Genomic DNA, 25,265 nt, shown 5'->3' with positions numbered 1-25,265 from the left:
TGCCAATTAACCTTAAGCCCGCAGGTGCCCTGATATTCGCTCAGTATTCATGACACCACCAGACAGGACACGGCTGGGTTGCCCATATAAATAAATATGTCATCTGCATATAAAGATATCCTTTCTTCTCTGCCCCGGGGCCACCTGAAACCCTCCCAATCAGTGCTTAACCTGAGCTTCACATCCAGCGGTTCTATTGCTAGGGTGAAGAGCAAGGGGGAGAAGGGGCAACCCTGCTGCATTCTCCGTTCCAGGGGAAAAGTCTTGGAGTAAACTCCATTAACCCGCACATCAGCTACCAGTGATTTGTGTAGTAAGCGCACCCAACTCAGGAGGTTCTCCCCAAAGCCCATTCTTTCCATAGTCTCCCACAGCGAGTCCCAAAGCTCAGAATCGAAGGCTTTCTCAAAATCTGCCGACAGTAATGCCAGCGGACATGGGGTAGTGGAGGCCTGTCAAGTGCTAGCTACACCCTGCGCAAGTTCATGCGGGTGAACTTTGATGGCAGAAACCCACACTGGTCCAGGATGCCTATAACTCCCTGCATACCATTTGCCAGGACCCTAGCCATTTATTAATGATATTGGCCTATAAGAGACGCAATATTCCAGTGGCTTTCCTGGTTTGGGGAGAGCCACTATACATGCTTTCCTCAAATTGTACGGCAGTAAACCATCCCTTTGATTCTGCAGAAACAGCCGGCGGAGCGGATTGACCGCCACCCGCCCACCCCCAATCTCTTCCAGACTTCGGGCCTGCAGCATTCCCTGACTGCAGTTGGGCCATCACTGCCATCACCTGTTCCTCCGAGATCTCTGCTTCTAACTCCTCCTGCTGCCACATCAAAAACTGTGCGAGGACCACAGGGTCCACCTCCCCGTCTGCACCACTCCTTAATTACCAGTAATCTTTATCACATACCTCCCTGCTAGTTTTTATCACAGACCTTCATCTTTCCCACCTGCCCTCCTTTGGAGTCTCTCATATTTGATATTTGTTTATTCTCTGATTTGGTACACTAAACACTAGTTTGCAGGTAAGCAGGCAGATCAAAGGGAAGCACTATTTTTATTCATAAGTTTTAAAAGAACAGGCAGAATGCTTGTCTCGGTGCCATGAACTCTTCCTCATCAATCAGCATATTATTGATGTTTGAAATAGTGAGGATAGGTCTTCATTTTCAAAGGTTGAATATAAACCTCATCATCCACTGAGGTTCTAGGCTGGCATTTGTTACATTAAAAAGCAAATATAATTGAGAATAAGTCTGGATGTTTCTCTTTTGAGGACGAACGTCATGTCCAAACTGTTTACATAGGCATCTACATCATGTATGGGAATTTGCAGGCTACCCATAATCCAAAATCAAATTGGCCTTTGTTAGTTTGGGCTATTTGGTGGCACTGAAAGCGCTACCTTGAAGCCAAAACTACTGTCATTAAAATAAGAGCTTTAACATAAGAGCTTCAAATAGGGCTTTAAATGAGTGTCTGTAATGCTTTTCAATGTAGGTGACATATGAAGCTGGATTTGTGTTGTTTGGCTATTTGTCCCATGCTTTTAACACCCATCTCGAAGTCAAATTTATAAGATTTTCCGCCCATTCCCACCCATCTTCCCTCAAACCATGCCCCTTGCTGCACTTTAATTGCATTTCTATCGTGTGCTGAATTTGTCAGCCATTTTTACTTCCAAAATGGCGGCATGTGTTAATGTTATTAAAACGTTATTTGACTTGATTGATGCTTTTAAAATATTTACTGTCTCTTTTCAGTTATGTTACATATTTTAATATATTTTGTATTAAAAAATAAACAAGTTACTGTTATAGTTATGTTTGGTTTTTGAAATTCCACTAAAAATGTCCATTTACTGATTTGTGGGTGGTGCTCCAGTGACTTGTGATATCAGTGTGGTTCTCCAGTCTGTGCTTTTTTCGAGAAGCAGCCATTTCTTTCAGAATTAGATAGAGAGAGCTAAAGATGTTTATTTTGTGTGTGCCTCTCGAGAATTCACCAGGGAGAAAAGTAATTTCACACAGACCCTGTGGAAATAATTCTCCTCAGCGGATCCTCTGCACAGCGATTTATGGAAGAAGCGACCAGTCGGCTCTCGTGGGTGAGTCATGGCTCCGGAATGCGGTTAATTGACCCGCCATTTCCCTTCTCTCTCAACGAGTCTGGCTGCATCAACAAAGATGACGAGTTGTTTTTTTCCCAGCCTTTGACCAAATATGGATTCTAGCTGGAAAGCTGTATTCTGGAAAATTACAGCTCTGCGTCCTCTGTAAATGAATCAAAGACAGCCATGCTGCAGACTGTGAAATGCGGCCAGTGGGAACTAATCGAGCTAAGGCAGCTGTACTAATGCGAGGCTTGCACATGGAAGGTAGAGTTCTGTTCATACCGTAAAAATGCATGCGTGCACTACAACAAAATACTGGCTGTGGCGTTGCCCCGTAAGGGTATGCGCACGCGGCGGCGTGACGTTGCACGTCGCCGCGTGCGGCTTAAATAAACGGGGCGTTCCCAGCCGCGGCAGAGCGACCGGGGAGCCCGAACTGCACAGACATGTCGCGAGTGAGGTCTGTGGGTTGAGGGGCTCACGGGCACGCATGGGGGTGCTGACCGACCCCCAACAGTGGCGACGAGTGGTACTGGACGCCCCGGGCCCGGCGGTGAGAGCCACCCCGGAATTTTTTTTCCATACGTTGGAACATCCGCGGATGTTTCGTCTCGCGCCGTGGCCGCGGACCATACACGCGGCTGGCGGCCATTTTGCACACGTGGTTGCGGAACTTCCAAGAGCTCTGGTTTGGAGTCGGAAGGTGATCCGAGCCAAATTTTTGGACATGCTGACTGCGGGCAGCTTAACCTGCAGGCCCATGCCTGGGTTTTGATGTTTTGACCAATTTTGAGTCTCTGACGTCGTGTAACAGCTGGGAGAAGGACTGAGGTGGCTGGGCCTTCTCAGCCCACTCCAATTTTCGAGCTTAATTTTTGGGATATCCATTACAAGTTGGTCTGTGGCGGTGTTTCTCTGTCGCATTTTTCTTTAACCCCTTCATCATCACGAGGGTGGTGGCAGTGTGGGGAGAGGACTGAATTGCGGCCCTCAGGACTGGAACGAGGGTGCCTGTGCGCTTGGTCCTATGAGTGACATCGGCGCCCTGGAGGGTGCAGCCGCCACGACCTCGGAGGATTCACAGGATGAAGGGTTGGCAGATCTATTTCGGCAGGATCCCCCGCAGCCACCACCACCTGCAACATCTGGACTGCCGAGACACGCGGTAGGTGCCACCGCTCCCCCGAATCAGCCAGGACCTGGGGTCTTGCAGGGCGCTCAACCACCTCCTCTGGCCATGGCCCAGGCCAGGGCGCAAGCAGCCCTGCAGCCCATTCCAGAATTTGATACCACGAGTCCCCCGTCCGGCCTGGGCCCCCGGTGGAGAAGATGGATCGGACGCCTGGACATGTACTTCAGGGCCGCCCAGGTGACGGACAATGACAGTATGGTAGCCACTATGTTATATTCAGCGGGAGCCTCTGTCCAGGAGATATTTGAATCGCTGACTCCGGTGGACAACTCCTATGACCAAGCCAAAGCCGCTCTCCTCGCACACTTTGTTCCCCTTGCCAACGTGGACTACGAGAGATTCGTCATGCTGTCGGCCAGGCAAAAGGAGGATGAGACTCTGGACACCTTCTATGGTCGCCTGCGCCGCCTCTCCCAAGGGTGTGCGTGGGGGGATGCGGAGGACATGATGCGGACCATGTTAATACAGGCTTGTCCATCTGGCAAACTGAGGCGGCAGGTCCTGAGAGAGCCCGGCCTCACTCTACCCCGCATTCTTGAGCTGGGGCGTTGTCATGAGGTAGCCGAGGCCCGTGCCAACAAAATGGAAGCCGGATCCCGCGCCGCACGGCCTGAAGAGGTGTGCGCCGTCTGGCGGGGCGGCAGAGGGGTGCGAAGGCCCGGAGGAGCTGCCAGAGACAGAGCAGGAAAGCCTGTGGAGTCATGCCAAAAGTGCGGCTATGACCTCCCCCACTCATCGGAATGCTTGGCAATAGGGAAGATCTGTGGCCGCTGTGGGATACCCGACCACTTCTCGAGGGTGTGTAGGGCGGCCCTACCGGTACTGACTTCGAGAGGACAACCCCGACCTTGGACTCCTCGCCAGAATCGCCCGCCCAATGTGGCTCAAGTAGAGCAAATGGAAGAGGATGCGGCGGCGGAGGTCACTGAGGAGGAGGACGAGGAGAACATTTTCTTCGTCTCCAGCATGGAAGTCCTCAAAGGGAGGAGCAGGAGACAGCCGAGATGCGTCGTGGAGGTGAACTGCTCGCCTGTCCCGGTGCTGGTCGACACTGGGGCATCAATCAACGTAATGGCGAGAGGACACTATGCCGCGCTGAAACCACCACCGAGTCTGGCAACGCAGAGGGCCCGCATCTTCGCGTTTGGGGGGCGGGAGCCCTTACCACTGGACGGTGCATTCGTTGCAAAGGTGGAGCATGATGGGTCCATGATCAAGGCCCGCTTCTACGTGACTCTAGTGAGCCGCAACACTCTGCTGAGTTGTGCTGCGGCGGAGGCTCTTGGCATCGTGAGTTTCGCATACTCAGTCTATCTAGAAGACATAAACGACCTGTTGGACAAGTATGCTGCCATTTTTAAGGGTATTGGGAGAATGAATGGTGACCCGGTGAGGCTCCACATTGATGAGTCGGTGCAGCCGGTGGCTCTGAAGCACAGGAGGATCCCCTTCCACCTGAGGGACCAGGTTGACAAGGAACTAGACAACCTGGTGAATCTGGACATAATCGAGAAGGTGGAGGGCCCAACACCCTGGGTGTCCTCCATCGTGGTTGCGAGGAAACCGAAACAGCCAGATTCTGTCCGTATCTGTGTGGACATGAGGTTGCCCAACAAGGCCATCCGGAGGGAACGGCACCTGACCCCGACCATCGATGACATAATTGCAGAAGTGCAGGGGGCAAGGTTCTTCTCCAAATTGGACCTACGAGCCGGATACCATCAAGTCGTCCTCCACCCGGAGTCCCGCTACATCACGACCTTCACCACCCACAGGGGGCTCTATCGATACAAGCGGCTGAGCTTCGGAGTATCGTCAGCAGCCGAAGTGTTTCAGAACATAATTCGAGGCGCCCTCGCAGATCTGGAGGGCGTCCTCAACATTAGTGACGATATTCTGGTCTTCGCCAAGACTGAGCTGGACCATCTGAAACGCCTTGCCAAGGCCCTCGAGAGGCTGCAGTCGCTGGGGCTCACCCTCCACAAGGACAAATGCGAATACCTCCGCCCAACCATTGAGTTCTTTGGGTTCATATTTAAGGAGGGCGGTGTGTCGCCGGACCCGAGAAAAGTCCGTGACATCAATACGGCACGACCGCCTGAGTCGGCATCGGACGTGCGAAGCTTCCTGGGCATGGTGACATACTGCGGGCGCTTCATCCAGAACCTGGCCTCGAGATCGGAGCCACTCAGGGCCCTGACAAAAAAGGAAACAGCTTGGCAGTGGGGTCCGTTGGAGCAGTCAGCGTTTGAGGACATTAAGGGCGCCCTGACGGCAGAGGATACCATGGCCTTCTTCGACCCGGCCCTTGAGTCGGAAATTGTTGTGGACGCAAGCCCATTCGGTCTGGGAGCGGTGCTCACTCAGGTGGGCCGAGATGGAAGGATCAGACCCGTGGCCTACGCCAGCAAAGCCCTCTCAGAAACCGAACAGAGGTATTCCCAGATAGAACACGAAGCCCTGGCCGTCCTGTGGGGCTGTAGGGATTTTCGTCTGTATGTGCTGGGAAGACCTGTAACGGTGGTGACTGACCATAAGCCACTGCTCCCGATCATGGCTGGATCATCATCGAAGCCGCCGGCCAGGATCGAGAGGTGGATGCTGGCCCTCTTGGAGTATGGCGTCACCCTAATCTACCGGCCGGGTGCCAACAATGCGGCTGACTTCCTGTCCCGACACCCGGGAGGTAGTGGAGGACCAGTGCCAGACTCCTGCGCCGAAGAGGCCGACGACCACATAAGAATGGTGGTAGAGGGTGCCACCCCCAACGCAATGCCGCTACCAGAACTGGAGGCTGCTGCGGCCAACGACGAGTGCTTCCGGATATTGAGGAACTCTATGCGGTCGGGATCCTGGAAGTCCGTGCTGGAGTTGGTGGCGGGGCGCACTCAAGAGGCCAAAGTGACCCTAGAGCAACTCTGGAAAGTGAAGGACGAGCTGTCCTTCTCGGAGTCAGGCCTTCTGCTGCGGGGTGATCGCCTGGTGGTGCCGGGTTCCAAAGTTAATGAGGTCATCAATCTGGCACACCAGGGACACCAAGGAGCCGCCAAAACAAAGGCGAGACTGAGGCTGAAGGTGTGGTTCCCCGAGCTAGAGAGGAAGGTGGACGACTTCAAGGCGGCCTGCGTGTGGTGCCAGGCGGCCTCCCCAGTGCAGCGTGAACCGGAGATCGAGGTGATGCCACGAGGGACCCGGCCTTGGGAGATCGTACATGCGGACTTTGGATCCACAGCAGTGGGCACCCACTTCCTGGCCATAGTGGACGAATACTCCCGGTACCCCGAAGTAGAGTTCATTGAGTCAGTAGCGTTTGAGCACGTGGTGGGAGCAGTGGAGAAGATCTTTGCCACACATGGTTTCCCAATGACTCTATGCTCGGACAATGGGTCCCCATTCCAGAGTACACGGTTCTCGGAATTCCTGGAGAGCTGTGGAGTGATACACAGGAAGGTATCCCCGCTGTGGCCCCGTGCGAACGGGGACGCGGAGCGGCTGATGAGAACACTGAATAAAACGTTCCGGATAGCCCAAGGGCAGGGCCAGCCCCTCCAGCGGGCACTATACCAGTTCCTGAGGGTATATCGCACCACCCCACACGCCTCGACTGGGGTTGCCCCAGCGGAAGTCTTATTCCGACGATGCCCCCGAGGCCTCCTGCCGGAGGTACAAGAGAAGGAGCCAGGCGTGATAGATGATCAACGGGTGGACGCTGAGCGACAGACACGGACACACCAGGAAAATCTCCGGCGGGGTCTCCGTTCGCAGCGGCTGGAGCCGGGTGACGAGGTACTGATCCGGAATCGACATCCTCATGGCAAGCTCTCACTCCCGTATGAACCGGATCCACTGGATGTGGTTGCCGTAAAAGGGTCAATGGTGACGGCCTCGGATGGGAAATCGGCCGTCACTCGGAATGTGAGTTTCTTTAAGAAGCTGGGTGACTCTCGAGCTGAGCTCCCGCCAGACCCGGATGAGGTGGACCTCCCTGATGAAGGCACACCCCGGGGGGAAATCCCGGTGTCGCCAGATCGAGGGACTGGAACCATGGGAAGTCCGGCGGTGGAGGGGCGGGAGGTACCCCCAGAGGGCTGGGCGAGGGAAACCTGCCTACCTCGGTGACTATGTAGTAGGACCGATTGAGTGCATTCCGGAGTGAGGGGACCCGGGTGGCTGATATTAAAGGGGCATGGGCTCTGAGTTTTCAATTGTTGTTGTTGTGTGCAGTGCAATATTTAGAAGTGTGTTGTTGTTGTTCCTCCCGAAAAAGGAGGAGTGTGGCGTTGCCCCGTGCGGCTTAAATAAACGGGGCGTTCCCGGCCGCGGCAGAACGACCGGGGAGCCCGAACTGCACAGACGTGTCGCGAGTTAGGTCTGTGGGTTGAGGGGCTCACGGGCACGCATGGGGGTGCTGACCGACCCCCAACACTGGCTACGTGTAGATTGCCCAAGTCTTCCAGAATTCGAATGTCCCTGTCATTGGGACTCATTACAGGTTTGCCGGTCCGGAATTAATGGTGCCGGCAAACTACGAGTTCTGCAGGCAGGTGCCTTCCCGCCCGCCAAGTCTGACCTGGCGGGCGGAATGGCACCCGCCCGCAAAGATGCACAGAAACAACGGCACCATTACGACATGGTGCTGGTGTTTCCACGGTCCCCTATTCCCGTGGAGTTCTATGGGACTCCACAGGAATGAGGATTAACAGAATTGCGTGCGCCGGATTTACTGGACCACCAGGGCTGTAATGCCCTGCTAATTCCGGCAAGTCTGGCGCCGGTAATTCACTACGGGTCCGGCGGCTACCACCAGACTCGTTATGAGCCACATTGTCTCTGTGACGCTTGTGTTTTCTTTCCGTTGTCGCTTGGGAGCTGTAATTTTGCGTTCACTCCTTCGCCAGAAGCAGTGTTTGCCCGATTTACCCCCCCATTAAATCTGTCCATTGGATTCCTGGATTCGCACTGTACAGGATTACTGAGGAGCCTAATTTTAATTATGTGAGCTTTAGTCAGTATGCACCACTCCAGCTCAGAGTCCCACCAGCTTGCTAAAATCAGTGCTGTCGGCACAAGGAGTTTTATTATCATTGCTCCCTCAGTGCAATGACCTGTCCTGTACACAAGGGTATGAATTGTTTTACATGCTACTATAAGCAATATGACAGTCTTATACCTGTGGAAGAATATTTACGCACGTTAATTATAAGCACTTTAAAAAATGATTTCAGGGTGTACGCATGCATATTTATTAACTTAATCCATGCTCTCTTTAGATGGGGAAGTGCCAAATAAAATATTCAACCGCAAAGTCATTCAGATCAGGCAATAGAAGAGCTCCTCATTCTTTAGCTTCACTTCAGATGGCCCTGATCTGGACTCCTTTTACATGAACTAGACAAGTGCTAGGTTCTGCAATAACAGCTGGTGCAGAGAGACCTAATGAACGAGTCTTGTGCTGCAGTTCTCTGGGCGTTGGGGGAATGATTTTCGGTTTATAGTGATAGCATCGAATGCAAAAGCATTGAAAAAAATCCATCGAAAAAATGATTTGTTTTTCTTTTTTTTTATGGAGGGTCCCCCAAACCCCTGTTTTTTTACCCCTTAAAACCCATTAGAATAAAAATAAAACGTTTACCTTTTAAAAAATGAATTTTTTCGATGCTTTTGCATTGAGGCTTTGTATTCGACGGAATCCCCGGATACCCGATTTTCAAGTTATGTTATGGCAGCCTTAATTTCCGTTAACATTGTTAAGTATGACGGTTTTGTAAGTCAGCAAGAAGTGGGTTTTAACTGCTTTGTGATTCTGAATTTCCTTTTTATAAGCATTGGTAATTGTTTCGGTACCAGATGGTGCATCGTTTTATGGTCTTTATTTAGTACCTGCACCACCTCTCAACACCAATGCAATGTACACATTTCCCGGCCAGAATAAATCCTGCTGAATGTGCTGGTTGGACTGTTATGACGCTGACCTTGTATTTGAAGCACAGGGCTAATTTTACACATTCACTGTTTGGATGATTTCCGCCAACCATCCTACCCCCTCTCTCTAATCTACCTCCACCCACACACACCTACCCCCTCTAGCTCTCTAGCCCCCCAACCTATATCCTCTATTCTCCCACCCACCTACCTTACCTCCTCTCTCTATCCCCTCTCATCCCTCCTCTGACACTTTTGCTTCATTTCTTACCCTCTCACTCTCACCCTTTGTCACTCATATGTCCTCTTGCTCATCATCGATGCGCCTTCTATCAATAGCTTGCTCCCTTGTTCTATATTTCCCTTCTCATTCTCTTGCACACTCCTTAACGCATTCTTCTTAAAAACTTGCACCCCCCCTCCTTGCACCCTGGAGTCTATAAATGCATAATGCAAAGAAAAGCAGTATACACCAAAACTATTGGCATTGCAAATGCTTGTTTTTGTTATGCACCTGATTGTAGTTAGTTGAACTACAACTTCGGTCCATGAACCTCATAACTTAAGCAGAACTTGTGTGTTTCATTCCGCGAACTCCTAAATCTTGTAGGTTTGTGGCCCTTCTTTTAATTATCTTTTGTACTTTAAGAATTAAGTCATGTATGTTAATATGGGGTACCCATGTAAGATTAAATGTAAAGTGCCGTATTGCTGAATTGTATGAAATAAAAGTCAGTTTGCATTGAGTGGATCTGTGTGCCTTTGTGTTTACCTAGGTAACCAACACAGGAAGGAGATCAATTATCTGAATTTATTCATGGATTTGCGAAACAAAGGAGAGAGGACTAGGAACCGAGATACACTGCTGGAGGAAAAAGGGCCCAAGATATTGGGAAAGTTGGAACTCTCTCTTCCAGCTGTGCCAGGAGCATCAGTTGGTCTAAGGTATGTATGTGAGCCTGAGTGAAGTTCCTTTAGAAAGAACCATTAAGTCAATTCTAACTTTAGTCTGAATTCCAAGTGGGCTGGCCAGACTTTGGTGCTAGGGCGCTTTCTTTTAAGTAGAAAAATCCACTGGAAGTTACCTGTGTAGGATGGAACTAAGAGGTCCTATAGTGAGATGCAACATGATAAACAATGCATCCATACAATTGTTTGATGAGGAAGAAGCTCCAGTTCTACTTTCCTCCATCTCCTCCCTATTCCCAACTAGCAGAAATTGCAGTCACTTTATGATAGGGTCAAAAAGTATGTCTCAGTTTGGAAATTAAGTGAGGTCATCTGTTCTATGAATCAAGCTCACTTTTCATTCCTTTGAAGAAAATACTGCAAATTAGTTGAGACCCTGCAAAGACGCAAAGAAGTTCTAGTAGTAGGGGAATTTGTGATCATATTTGTTTTCTACACACATTTTTTTTTAAAACTCTTTATTGAATTTTTTAACACTCAACAGACAAACATTAACGACAAATCAAACTCCACTCTACAACTGGAACCTCGTGTTGGGAGCCACATTTCATCCTCCGTCTCCTGCCGCGTTGGCTCGGTTCGCTCCATGATAACTCTTCATGCTCAGCATCGGTCATCCCTGCACCCACTTTCGGTCCCTTGTATGTCTTCCGCTCTCTCTGGGTTCCCTCGCTCCATTAAACCTCGGGAATTCAATCCTCCTCCGGCCCGCTAGGGCCTGTCGTGTCTTGTTCTTCCGTGCAGTAAAACAGGTCCTGTATGAGAGAGTTCCAGGCGAGCAGTCTGGCCCCGCTCTTCCCCTCTCCTCCTAGCGCCACTCTGGTCCACACTGATGTTTCCGCTGTCGCCCATTTTCCCAGGTCTGCCCACCACCTTTCTGCTGATGGTCCTGTGCTCGAGTTCCTATGCGGCGCTTGGCCAGAATACACATTAAGTCCTTCATTTTCGCTATATGTGTTCATTGTTTGCCGCCAGTCGGGAACAACATCAGGGGGTAGGATTCCGGCGACCATGCTTGCATTTGTATCCCTCCTGCCTCCGCCCTCGTTTTCACTGTGTCCCAGAGGTTGAGTATCACCGGGCAGGACCAGAACATGTGTATCATATCCGCCTGTTCCTCTGCATATCGTGGGCAGGCTTGGGTTTGTTTATGTCCCATGTTCGACATTCTCTTGCTTGTGAGGTACGCTCTGTGCACGAGGTACAGCTGCATTTGCTTGAATCTCACATTTCTGTAGACTTTTTTAACATACCGAAGTGTCCTGCTCCACTCCTCATCGGTGAAGGTCTTTTGGAGTTTTTCCTCCCATCTGGCTCTTGCTGGCAACGCCCTTCCATTATTGCTACGCAGGAGCAGCTCATAGAGTCTGGATATCGTGTGTCCTCCCTCCAACACCTCGTACCACGCATCCAGTGCTCCCTCGCTGTCTTCTTCTCCCGGCAATGTCTTCTACCTTCTCTTAATCAGTTGTATCATACCGTTGTACAATCGGAATTGTCCATTGTGTACTCCTTGTTCATCTATCAATGTGTGAAAATCCACCCACTGCCCTTCTTTCCATAAGTCTCCGGTCTGTGCCACCCCCTTGTCTTCCCATTGCGTGCGGTAGGTGGTGAGGGATGCTGCGTGGGTGTCAACTAGCCCAGCGAGGGGGATTTGTCCTGAGTGGAGATCTCGCTCTCCTTGCATCTTCCATGCTCTCCTCCACTGATTCAGGCCCAGCTGAACCATAGTTGGGAATGATTTAGCTAGAGCCTTGTCCAGCCATGGGAGTTCCCTCATATAGTAATGGCGTATTGCTGGCTGATAGAGCAGTGTGTCTATGGATGTGTCTTCCCCCAACCATTTCACAACGAACTGGAGTTGTCCCGCCAGGTAGTAGCGTTCAAAATCTGGCAGCTTAATCCCCCCCCATCCGTAATCCGTCTGTAATGTGTTCAGCGCAATCCTGTTCCTCCCCCCCGCCCATAGGAACTCTCTCGCCAGTGTGTGTACTTGTCTGAAGAAGGGCCTGGGAATGTCATATGGGATATTAGTGAAATAATACAGTAGGCGGGGCAGGACCGTCATCTTTAGTAGGGCTGCTCTCCCCATCATTCCCAATGGGAGTGTCTTCCAGAACTTCATAGCTGTTCCTATTTTAGCTAGGGCCGGCTGTGAGATAGTCGTCTGCGTTGCTGCGAGGCTGTGGTGTATATCCACTCCCAAGTAACGAAAGGTGGTTGGTGTCCACGCGAGACCTAGGTTTGGTAACTGGTCAGGAGCCACCCCCCTCGGGCCTGCCAAGTGGAAGAGCGAGGATTTCTCCTTATTAATCGTAATTCCAGACAGCCTGGCAAATGCCCCCAGTGCTTCCAGCAGGTCTGGCATATTTTCCCTCGTGTTCCCCACGTAAAGGAGCATATCGTCTGCATTTATGGAAATTAAATGTACTACCCCGTCTATTTCTATACCCGCGTTCTCGTACTCTGCTCTAAGGAAGACGGCAAATGGCTCAAGAGCCAGTGTATATAGCATCGGGGATAGTGGGCATCCCCGCTTCATGCCCCTGCCAATCCTCCACTCCTCCGAGATGTGCTTAACCGTTTTCACCCTAGCTCTGGGGGTTACTGTAAAGAAGCCGGATCCAGCGGAGGAACCCCTCCCCTATCCCAAAATAGGCCAGAGTCCCCAGGAGCCAGTCCCAGTTCACAGAATCGAATGCCTTAATAGTGTCTAGTGACGCCACTGCGCGTTCCCCCGGTTCTCGGTTTCGTGCTCTCAACTACGTGGTGGAGTCTGCATAAGTTCCATGTTGTGTTCCTCCCCGGTACGTATCCAGTTTGGTATGGGTGTACCAGCGTGGATATGGCCCTCTTGAGGCGGTTCGCAAGGGCCGCAGTCAGGATCTTGGAGTCCTGATTGATTAGGGAGATTGGCCTATAGGAGCCGCACTCAAGGGGTGGCTTCCCCGGTTTCAATATAGGTATGATGACCGAGTCTGATAGGCTCCGTGGTAACCCTCCCACCTCATACGCCTCTTGAAACGTCTCTAGCAGCCGTGGGGGATTTGCCTGTGGGAAGATCGGCTATCACTGCGGTCAGCTCTTCAAGTGTAAGAGGAGCATCCAGTGCCTGTGCTTGCTCCTCCGGCAGCCTGGGAGAGAAATCTCTTCTAAGGTGTCCCTGATATCTTCCGTCCCCGCTTCTTGTTTCCTGGCATACAGTTCCTGATAGAACTGCAAAAATACTCCATTAATCCCATCCTGGGTCCTCACTTCCTCGCCCCATTCATCCCCGATTACGGTTATCGGTTCACGCCAGTCGTCCTGTTTAGTGAGCCAGGCTGGGAGCCTGCCTGGCTTGTCCCCTTCTGCGTGTAATCTCTGTACATATTTCCCATATTCTAGTCTGCCCAGTTTCTCCCAGATTGTGGAGCACTGAAGTCGGAGCCCCATAAGCTCCTCCAGTTCTTTCCCCCTCTCCCCTGTTCGTGCCTCTGCCTGTTCTATTTCTTTTTCTATATCCTCCAGTTCAGCCATGATGGATACCCTAAGTCCGCTCATCTTCCCTATCGCCTCTCCTCTCGCCACTACTTTGAACGCCTTCTAGACCATGCCAGTGCTGTCCACACTCCCCACATTGTGGTCAAAATAGTCCTCTATCGTCTCTCTAATATGTTCTTGGAAGATTTTGTCTGTCAGTGCCTCCGTCCCCAATCTCCAGGTGGGTATGGGGGCTCCTCTCTGTGTGTATGTTCATATTGCTACTATCGGGGCGTGGTCAGATAGCGTTCTTTCCTTGATATGTATCACTGTGAATTCCCCAAGGGACTCTCTACCCGCAAATACGTAATCTATGCGGGTGTGTATGCCGTGTGGAGCGCTATATTGTGTTTATCCCATGGTTTTGGCATGTACCTTGCTCCAGACGTCTTCCAATTCCAGCTGGTCTAGAGTCTTCCGAAGGGCCGTGGCCGGCGGGGCCGGTGTCTTCTGCTTGTCGTCGGATCTATCCACCTGCAGGTCCAATGTGCAGTTAAAATCTCCTGCCCATATGAACGATGCTCCTCTGTAGGGGGCTAGCCGTGGTGTGATTCTCTTGAAGAACTCTGTAGCGTCGTGGTTGGGGGCGTACGTGTTTATCAGGCACATCTATTTGCTCTCCAGCATTCCGTGTACGATCACCATTCGACCTTCCATGTCTCTCTCTTGTCGTATTAATTTGAAGGGAACCCCCGGAGCTATCCACGTCAGGACCCCCCTGGCAGATCCCCCTGGCATAGTTCGAGTATGTTGAGCTGTACATTTGCCACCCGCCCCATTTCCTAGCTATCTTAGTTTGCTTTTCCGCCATCAAATGTGTTTCTTGCAGCATGGCGATTTGTACTTTTGCTCTGTTCAGCCAGGTGTACACCCTCAGGCTTTTAACGTAGGCGTTAAGTCCGCTGACGTTCCAGCTAGCTATAACTGCTTTCTCCTGACCCATTTAGTTCCTGCATCTTGTGGGCCGACTATTCCCATAGGCCCACCTGTCGGCTTATGTTTGCTGATGGGCTTTTTCGCTCCATTGTTCGCAGATTTCTCTTTCACGGGGTGGGTCCGACCTTCCCCCTTCATGCAGTGTCTCACGCGTTTGGTTCTGTTGCAAGTGTGCCATCCTTTCTTGCTTCTCCAAGAGCCATCATTGTGATATGAGTACGTTAGCCTGCGATTCGCGCTTCGTTCCTGTTGCTTGGTGCTTTCTCCCTCACTCGTGCCTTCACTCTTCCTATCTAACCACTCACTAACTACAATTGTTAAACAAATGCCCAGCCTCCTTCCCCCTGCTCAGGCTCTGCTGCTTCTCTTGCTTTGCCCACCCAGGTGGGACCGGCTTGCGGCAGCGTGGTGCCTTAAAACTGGCATCCATACTAACAAAAGTGTTGGGGTAGCGTGTCCTGTTGCCATCTGCGGGGGTGCAATCACTCGTTGCTCCTTTAATTATATTCCATCTGGCTTACTCTGTGTTCTCAGCGTGGGGTCCACCATTCCCAGATCTCCTCATTCGCGCTGCCCCTCACCCCCAGCAGGTTTGCGTCGTTATTCGCATTCCTTGGTCTCCCCTACGGGATACCCTGTTGGTCCATCCATGCTTGAGCCTCTTCTGTGGTCTCAAAGAAAGAAGTTCTGCTGTCCCGAATCACCTTCAGTTTCGCTGGGTAATACAGCATGTACCGTATGCCCACTGCTTTAAGGCGTTCCTTGGTGGGGCCATAGCATGCTCGTTGTCCCTGCACCAGGACCGTATAATCCGGGTAAATCGTTATCCTAGAGGAATTCCTAGTTATCGTCCCCTCTTCCCTAGAAAATGTTGATATTTTCTCTCAATCTTTAAAATTCATAATCTTTGCGATCATTGACCTTCGGGGGGCTCCTGGTTGGGGCCTTCTGGTCTGGGCCCTATGAGCTCTCTCCACTGCAAATCCTTGGGATAGTACCCCTGCTCCGATCTCCTGGATCAGTAGGTTCTCAACGTAATTCGTAGGGTCACTACCCTCTTCCCCTTCCGGTAGTCCCACAATCTGGATGTTATTCCTTTGAGCCCTTCCTTCCGCATCCTCTGCCCTCTGTTCCAGGATTTTGACCCTTCAAGCACGTCTGACATTTGAGTCCGAGTGGCTGCAACATGCGCAGTGTTCTGCTGTACTTGTTGTTCCGCCGTGCCCATGCGGTCTGCCAGGGTCCACACGTCCTGTCGGGGTAGGCCCACATCCACCATCACTGTGTCCATTTTGTTTTCTAGGGACGTCTTCAGGGCCGCCATAGCCGTATCCAGCTTGTTCTCCATAGACACTTTCTGGGCCATTATAGCTTCCAATATCGGACTATCACCCTCCTCCTGCTGTACCCTGCTGGTTGAGGCCATGGTTGCCACCGCTGGAGGAGGTTGTCCTTTGTCTGTCTTCCTGGCAAAAGGTTCAATGCTAGTTTGTTTGCCTCTGCCCGCTTTTGATTTGCCTGGCATTCCTTTTCCTTAAGCGGGTTGTGCGTGTCTCCCTGCCCAAACGTCCTCTCCAGCCTGAATTCCGCCCTGGGCAGCCTCCTGCTGCGAGTGTCCTCTGCACTCTCTGGGGCGTGGCTCCCCCTCAGCCCAGCGTCGTCCCTCCTCCTCCTCCTCCAGATGTGTGCCCAATTCCGTATCTTCTATCCCCCTAGATTGCCCAGCGAGTGGGTTGTGTTCTCCCACGTCTTCCAGTTAGTCAATTCAAGTGTTCCATGTAGCACGGGCTGTGCCCGAGATGCTGTGCTGGCCGTGTCCCTCTGTCATCCAGTGAGTGGGATATGCTCTCCCTCCTCTGCCTACCACTGTCTCGCTGTGCCGGTTAGCGAGCGGAAGCTTGCGGTGTGTCCAGCAGATGTGATTGCTCCCCTCTATGTTCCTGCAGCGAACGTCCGCTTGCTCTTATGGGTGTAACCCAGCTGATGCCCTCGCCTCCAGCTGTCATGTGCAAGCAGTCAGTCAGTGTTGGCCTGTTCTCCATGTCGTCCCTTTTGCTCTGGTCTTCCGTCGTTTAATGATGCACCCCTAGAATCACGTGTGCCGGGGTTGTGCCCGGCCAGGAGTCTCAGTGAGGGCCTGATGTGTGGTTTTCTCGGGGTCCCCAGTGTGTCCACTCCTATTTCCCTGCCAGATCCTTCATAATAAATTGCGTTGCAGACTGTTTGAGAGCTGGGTGCTTTCTGCGTGTCTGAGCCCTCCCACCTCCTCGGGATGATCCTTGTAGTGTCCACCTTTTCTGTACTTGCCTCAGTGCTGCATGAGTGGGTTATGTCCTCCCAACGTTTCCTCGTCTCGCGCCTCCAATTATCTTTTATTTCCACTCCTTCAGCAATCCATAGTCACGGATATCTAAGTAGTGGAACGGAGTGATGGGTCTCTCTGTGTCGCACAGCCTTATGTGTCTATCCGCATGCTCTCACGTATGTTACAATGGTTATATGTGAGCCTTTTGCAGTGCTCTGCCCAATCCTGCTGCCTCCTTTCCATTCAGTTTAGGCGGACCGTGCTTGATTGTGCCACATCTGCCTTAACACCTTCTTTTATCCTTTGCATTTTCCCTAGGTGGAGGAAAGAGTAAATATTGCTTGAAAGAGAGCGTTCCCACAGCAGTGTAAATGGACATGGTCCCTGTGCGCAATTTGGGTTTTAAATGAAATGTCCCCCTATATGTTGACCTCTCCTGGTTTGTTTTCTAAGGTTCTGTCTCTACTTAGGGAGTGCACTCTGGATATGTATTACACAGTTGTGGACACTGTAACGTCCCGGTACGCGTTCGTTCTTTCCCTGTGTGTGTCTGTACTGTTTCTCCGGTAATGCCTGGGAGGGCTTCCCAGAGTCTCTCGCCGCCGATGTTATCTGAACCCCTGCACGCTATGGCCACGGACTATGCCCCTCCTGGTGCCGTGGATCAAAGGACACGTCCGGAGTTGCACGTGCGGTCCCGCCAGGGGTGCCTACTTGGCTCTCAGTAGACGCCGTAGTGTCAGCCGCTGGGCGTCGCACTCTCTCTCTCTCTCCCAGGAAGGGGGGACGGCGCCACCCTCCCTCGGCAGGGCCGCCAAGGCTGGAGTCCACCTCCCTGGGGGGAAGGCGCAGATATTCCCATTCCTCATTGCGTGGTCTTGTTTGCCCCGCACTGGTCAGTCCGCTGGATCTGGGAGTCACAGGTCGGTCTCCTCCCTGCACGGGTGCCCTAAGCCGGCTGCTGCACCGGCGCTGCTGACCGAGCAGCAGGTCTCACTAGCCCAAGTCAGACTTCCCCAGTATTCGGGGCTATGCGGTGCTGGCTGCTCTCGGTATGTTCTAAGAGCGATTCTGTTGCCGTTGGTGGTCTATCCGCCTGCGGCTCCTCCTCACGTTGGTCCCTGCAGTGCCCTCAGTGCGACGTCTCTCCTCGGGAGGTCACGGAGCTCGCGCCCGCCATCCTGTTTTTGCGGGCGGCGTCTTTTACATCAAATGTAGCCCCAATTCAGTCTTCAAATATTCATGGCAGATTCTCCACCTGGTCACTGGCTGTTCCGACACTGATACATACGTTTTTTTCTGTTTATCTTAACGTTGCACGCCGGTATGTTCAGACATTCGTCAGGATCAGTCAGGAGCATCCAAGCTTCACCTCCTACCGCATGGCTTCCCGAGCCACGCCCCCCTCCCATATAACTTTTAATTAACATTTTCACCAGTAATACAAAACATTTGTATCACCTTACCCCCCTCCACTCCTCGAATATCTGACCTTCGATGGAGAAGCTTCATTTTAGAGTCCATTGAGTCATAACCTCCTGATGGCCGATGACCTGGTTCTTTCCACCAGGCCTAACGGTCTCATCCTCTTCGGGCACCAGTTCCCCTTTGCCCCTTTTTGCAGAAACCCCATGATCCGTGACCAGTCCCCTCGAAAACCTTGCTGATCCCCTTGTAGAGAGTATGTAGCCCATACCAGGAGAGAAAAGTTCCATTCTTTTCCCACCCATTCACATTCAGTTGGAGGGTCTTTTGCTTTCTATTTTTGCGCCACCCCTAGCGCCCCTGCCATCATCAGGATTACATAGATTTTCTGCTCTGCTCTGGATGTTAGTTCTTGCAGTTGTCCCCCCAGCCCCAATATAGACAGACCTCTGTTGCCCCTTCCGTCCAAGCTCAATGCCTCACTTAGTGCTTCCCCTATTACCTTCCTGTATTTCTGGATGTGAGGACATTAACACCAGATATGGTTCCAAGTTCCCACCTTACCGCATTGTCTCCAACAAAGATTCTACACTGAGGGGTAAAATGTATGTAATTTCTCTGGGGTAGGATTCCACTGCAACATAAATTGTATCCATATTTCTTGGATTTGTAGGGTTTTTGTTAACTTTGGTATACTAGCCCACAACTGTTGCCAATCTCCTATTTCTATTTCTTGACTGGCAATCCCCTCCCAGAGCGTCATGTATTTCCTTTCAACGACTGTCTCCCCTTGTTTGCTTAAAGCGTAGATTGCCCCCACTATGTGTCTATCCCACAAATCAGATGTTAAGTATTTCTCCAAGGGGGTTAGGCCACGCGTTGCTGCCCCTTTTATAGAGGGCTGCATGACCCAGTGTCTTATCTGGAAGTATCAGTATCTTTATGACTTTTCCAGTCAGGGTCGGACTGGGACAAGAAATAGGCCTGGACAACCAAAAAAAAGTGGCCAACCCCTTACCTCAAAAAAGTGGCCCACCCCTCGCCTCAAAATAAAGTGGCCCTCAAACCATCATCCGTGAATCGCGTCAATTCACGACTTTACAGAAAATGCTACTTATGGAGGGTTCATCATGTGTCTGTTACATTACAACTCATAAAAAAACATAACTTTGCATACAGTTCTGTGACAGGGTCCACAGCTCCGAGGCACAGGAGTGGCATGAACCAACCACCACCACTGCTGTTTTGGGACCTACTGCAAGTCTATGCTTATACAGGGCTTATACAGTCATTTACACTGCTCCAGCAGATGAGGTGGCTGGCTGGTGTCCTGGTCCTCCGCCAGGGTTGAGAGTTTAGTGAGGAATGCTGGCACATTTGCTGGAATACCCATCCATGGCCAGGGGTCCTGGAGACTCCTGCATTGTCTTGGCTTGTGGTCAGAATAACTCCATGCCTGTCAAAGTCTCTGCGTGAAAACGTGTGGGTTTCCGTGTGCGAGGGGAAAGCCAGCACCGAGCAGGGGAACCATTTAGTTATCCAGGTTAGACAGACTGGTAGAAGGCCCTGTCAATCCTGCCAAAACAGTTGAGTCCCATGATAAATGTAGTCCAATTGTTCACATACTTCCTCTACCTTTTCCTTCTCAAGCTTTCCTGAGCATCTTATCTATCCCTGGCCCCATCCCAACTATCTACTCGACTCTGCTCCTCCCTGCCACTACTGAATGTTCTATCATACTCCTCCTTTGCCTCTATGGACAAGCAACACGCTTCAACGCCATTAACTATGGCAGGAGGCGCTTGCAAATGCAAGATAACAAAACCTAACCATTCAAGCGGGCCATATTTAGGTTAGAGCAGGCATATCAACCCAGCAAGCCATCTTACCATGCCATTTCTGGAACAAATGGGAGAGATGAACTGGGGCAGGGGGTCATTGGGAACAGGCAGTCCGTTTTCCCATTAAAAAGGATTGCAATATTTATACTTACTTAAGCACAATAACACACATCTTGTTCAGTCTTAAACTTTCTCTTTACAAATCAGTAGTATTAGGAGCTAATCAAATGACATTTTACAAAGACTACAACTCCCAGAATGCAGCAGTTTGTTAAATGAAACTCAGGACAGAAACATTGGTTGGCGTGCGAGGTGGGGTTATGTATTTATCGTATACATCCCTACGACATGACACTCAACTGTCCCGACCATGGTCCGATCATTCCAAAGAAAATATGAATCGTTGCGAGCGAGTGAGTGAACGGCAAGAGTCAGGCTTGACGTAAAACCTCTGCAGCGCTGCATGGTCCGTTTCCAAGCAGCGCCGGAGAACCCACTGCCCCAACCAGTAGTGTCACCGGGCTCTGCCCGCCGGGCGCCAGCCCCGCTAGCTTTATTAGGGGCAGGCAGAGATTCCGGCAGGTTTCGGGGCGGCCCCAGTACTCACTGGTGCTGCGGCTCAGGCGGGGAGGGGGCGCGTCCTCGATGGAGCCGGTGCTTGGGGATCACCTGCGCCTGTGGGGCTGGTCTCGCTGCGAGCCCTCTTGATGCCAATGCTCTATTGTCCTTCAGCGGATCCTGGAGCAGGTAGCTCAAATGCATTCATTTGCATAAGGAGTGTCTGGCTCCAGCCCTCCTGGGCTTTAACTCTTTCATGTCGGCCATCTGGAGAACCGCTGCAAGGTTGTTGACCTGGGCAGTCTGGAATGCAAAGGCACTCAGGACAGTAAATGATTGGAGGTTGTTGCGAAAGGGGGGTGCACCACCTAACCACTGCCAGTCTTCCTCTGGGTCTAAGATACAAAACAGCTCCCCAAAAGTGAACACTCATTAAACTGGCGAGGAGGGACGGGTTACTTCCAAGAACTGTGGCACAGATGTTTTTTCAATGTCACCTGGGCAACATTGCTCAACAAACTAATGCATTGTGGGAGTTGAAGTCTTGGTTAACACATTTGACGTGATGCCAGTGATTTGCGAAAGGTAAGTCCAGAAGGGAGATGGAATGTGCAGAGGGTTACACAGTGTTTGCCATCCATTGATGAAATGTTGTGCTGTAGGGCCTGCTAATGTTATTTCTATGTTGTCTTCTGAGAGTTAATGGCTTAATTGCCCCTATAGATGGAGGAGAGAAGGTCTTAAAACCACATGCCTATAAAATCGTAAGTTGTGTCATCTTATTTTAGACATCCATGTGCCTCCATGTTTGGAAGGTGGGGAGTAAATGGCTTCCATCCAGTTACATGTCCAAAATTGGAAATTAATATTTAGGTGAGGCATCAGGTGGGACAATGCCCGCCTTACACTTTCCCAAAACTGAAGGTAAAGAAGACAGTAAGACATGTGCCATCTGGGCAGAGCCAGAAGGGATAGGGACTTGGGAATTGTGAAGGGAAAACGTGCACTGCAGCCGATACAGGCATCGCTCTAAAGGGCCCCTGAAGTCATGGATATTTTGAACACACTGCATTCCGTAGACACCTTTCACCCCCTTATTAATAAAGATGATTACACATGTGAAATTAGAAAGATTCTTCACGCTTCAAAAGCGCCCACAATGATTTCACCCAAGCAGTGGGTATAGTGCTGGGGCAGTGCCCTTGCCTGCCATGTGATGTGACAGCACAGAAGGTTCCACTTTAGCAAGAGCTAGAGAATCAACACATCCTGATTGGATAATACATTACTACTGCTGTATAATTAAGTTATGATTGGCCTCAGGGAACTAATTGAGGGCCAGCGCAGACAGCCGAGATTCCCGGGTTGGGCCAGGCAGGGTGCAAGACTTCCCTCCCTTCAAGGGGCGGCAAGTACCACGAGCAGTTCAGTTGCAGGATGTTACTTTTTTACAAAACACTGGGAGCGGGGTGCTCCCAGTGTTTTGTAAAAATGTAACACTTGACTTCCTTCACTGGCAAAATTCAGCTGGCGGCTGGCACCATGGTGTCTCTCGCGTCAACTCGCCTGCAGGCCCTGATCATGCAGAGCAGATCAGAGGCAGGGCCTGCAGGCAGCCTTGAGCCGGCGCAAGACCGGCCCAAGCGTGGGCTTTAAACCAGTCCCTTGCCCCTCACCCGCCTCCATGTGATTTTGTCCCGTCCACGGGCCAATCCGACCCTGCTTCCAGTCCAAAGTCATCCTTGCATTGGGAGAATGACTTAATTTCTGTTTCCCTGAACATGTCCCGAATCTTTAGGCGACCCGCTCCCGCCAAGCCCCAAAACTCCTTTCCCCGTAGCCTGGGGTAAACCCTGGATTATCAAATATTGGGATGAATGGTGACGGAAATATAGTAATTTGGTCCCGCCTTATCATGTGATCCCAGGAATCGCCTCACACCGTAGGTATCTTACTGTAATACATTTTTTTTGGACTTTGGTTTCCACAGTACTTCCTCGATATTTTCCCCTATTATAGCCCTGTCCATTGCTCTCCATATTTTTCCCAGATCATCTTTCAACCAGTCCCTCAGAATCCTTGTCTGAGCTGCCCTAAAGTATGCTATCAGGCCTGGCTCCCCCCATTCCTCCTCTACTTCTCGGCATCATCATCACCTTCCTGGATATCCTTGGTTTTTTATTATTCCATATAAATCTTCCTGTTTGATTTTGGACTGCTCGAAAGAAGTAGGTTGGGACTTGGATAGGCAGAGTCATAAAGTTATACATCATCTGTGGAATAATTACCATCTTTACTACGTTAATCCTACCCATCCAGGTTATCGTTAATCGGCCCCAGTCCACCTGCTTGTTTCTGATTGCCTCCAGTAGGGGCGTGTAGTTGACCACAAATAGTTCCTACACAGTTTTGGTTAGCTTTATACCCTGGTAAGTTATATATTTCTCTACCCATTTTTAGTGAAGACTGCCCTTGAGCCTCTCCTCGATCTCTCTTGGATTTGTGAGGTTTAGTATTTCAGTTTTTGGGGGATTTAATTTCAACCCGTCTACATTCCTGAAACCATCCGTCTCTCTTTCCATTGCTCTCAGGGAGCCCTCCGGCTCCCTCAGGGTCAAGAGCATGTCATCTGCAAAAGCTGCTACCTTGTCGAACCTTCCCCCAAATATTATTCCCTTTATTTCCCCATTCACTCTTTTTGCTTCCAAAAGTGGCTTCAAGTAAATAGCATAAGGCAAGGGGGAAAGAGGGAATCCCTGTTTCGTGCCTCTCCGGACCATTATGGGATCGGACAAGTGTCCATTTATTGATAACCTTAATGATGGATTCTGGTAATTGGACTTAATCATTGTTAAAAATGTCTCCCCAAAGCCCATTTGCATCATTGTTGTGAACAGGAAACGCCACGCCACCCTGTCAAAGGCCTTTTCCGCATCCAAGGATACTAAGATCGCTGGGGTCTTCCGTTTGTTGACCTTTTCTATTAAGTGAGCTATCCTCCCAGTGTTATCACTAGTCTGCCTACCCTTAATAAACCCTGACTGATCTGGGCTAATTATGTTTGGATGAATTTGGTCCAGGCGATTTGCCAGGACTTTCGTAAAAATCTTTGCATCCGTATTAATTAGAGCTTTGGGCCTGTACGAGCCGCATTCCATCAGGTCCTTGCCTTCTTTAGGAAGGAGGATAACCGTGGCCTCTTCCATTGTTGCCGTCTTTTTTCCCTCGCCCCCCATTTTATTGAATAGTGGGCCAGATATGGAATCAACAATTCCCTAAACATTTTATAAAATTACGTATTAAAGCCATTTGGTACCAGGGACTTATTGTTGGCCAGGGCCATAATGACCCTCCGCACTTCCTCCGATGTAATATTTACTTCTGCTATTTCTTTTTCTTGAATTATTTGGGCCACGTCTCTCGCTTTTGAGTATTCCTGTTGGCTCTGTTCTGTGGGTTTAGCGGAGCTGTTTAGGTCTGTGTAGCACTTGGAGAACTCTCGAACGATATCTTAGCTTTCTGTACTAATTACCCCCGCCCCCCATCCACCTTTATTTTGACAATTTTTTGCTTTCTCTTTCCTTCTCAACATACTGTCCAAGAGTCTATCGGCTTTATTGGCCTTAATGTAGAACTTCTGTTTCAAAAATACCAAAGCTTTTTCTGCTGCCTTTGCCTGTATAATTTCCAATTTCTTATTGATCTATATTCCTTTCTCGTTACTTCACTGGCTCCCACGCCCATCCTGCCCATTACAGTTTTTAATTTTCCTTCTAAGTTTCTTTCCAATAGCCTTAACTCCCTGTCTCTAAGGGCCTTGATTGCAATGATTCTACCCCTGATAGTTGCCTTGAAGGCGTCCCACCTTGTTTGCTCATTTAGTTCCCTCCTCAAAGTTTCATCTTTAAACAGATGCACTGGGCATCTACATTTCCAGAGACCTGGGGATCCTGGCCTTCTAGTTAAATGCACGGTCAGGGAAGCATGATCGGATACAAGTATTACCCCCACCTCCATGGCTCTAACCCTCCCCAGCAGTTTTCTGGAGGTCCAAACATAGTCTGTTCGTGATGATGAGTGGTGGACGTGCAAGTAAAATGTGAACCACTCCTTGTCCGCTTCTTTTTCCCTCCATACATCAACTAGGGCTAGCCTCTGCACCTTTTCTATTAATTTATTCGAGGGTCTCCCCTGGTTCCCTCTGGTTAATGAAGATCTATCTTTCCTTGGATCCCATGCCATGTTCAAGTCACCTGTTAGAATTATGGGGCCTTTCGCAAATTTCTCTAGTCTAACCATGAAGCGTTAAATAAAAACGTCCTAACCTGTATTTGCGGCATAGCTGGTTGCTAGAGTGTATCCCTCCCCTTTCAGGTTTATAGCTATATATCTCCCTTGGGCATCCCTGTCCAAATTCGTTACATTAAGGTCCAGAGTATTCCGTAAAACTATAAACACCCCCGACCTC

The 25,265-nt window shown here is 50.5% G+C and overlaps 1 protein-coding gene across 1 annotated transcript in view; it reads left to right on the top strand.

Moving 5' to 3' along the window:
* AGBL3 (AGBL carboxypeptidase 3) overlaps nt 1-25,265 on the top strand; it is a 2,309,829-nt gene that overhangs the window by 2,196,363 nt on the left and 88,201 nt on the right. Inside the window, exon 21 of the mRNA XM_069628782.1 lies at nt 10,015-10,183. Coding sequence (XP_069484883.1) covers nt 10,015-10,183 — 169 coding nt within the window. The remainder of the gene's footprint in view (nt 1-10,014; nt 10,184-25,265) is intronic.

The sequence above is a fragment of the Ambystoma mexicanum genome, chromosome 12, assembly GCF_040938575.1.
Source record: "Ambystoma mexicanum isolate Mex_15411 chromosome 12, UKY_AmexF1_1, whole genome shotgun sequence".
NCBI classification, from domain to species: Eukaryota; Metazoa; Chordata; class Amphibia; order Caudata; family Ambystomatidae; genus Ambystoma; species Ambystoma mexicanum.
The sequence above is the reverse complement of the archived record's forward strand: the minus strand, read 5'-3'. Positions and strand labels throughout refer to the sequence as shown.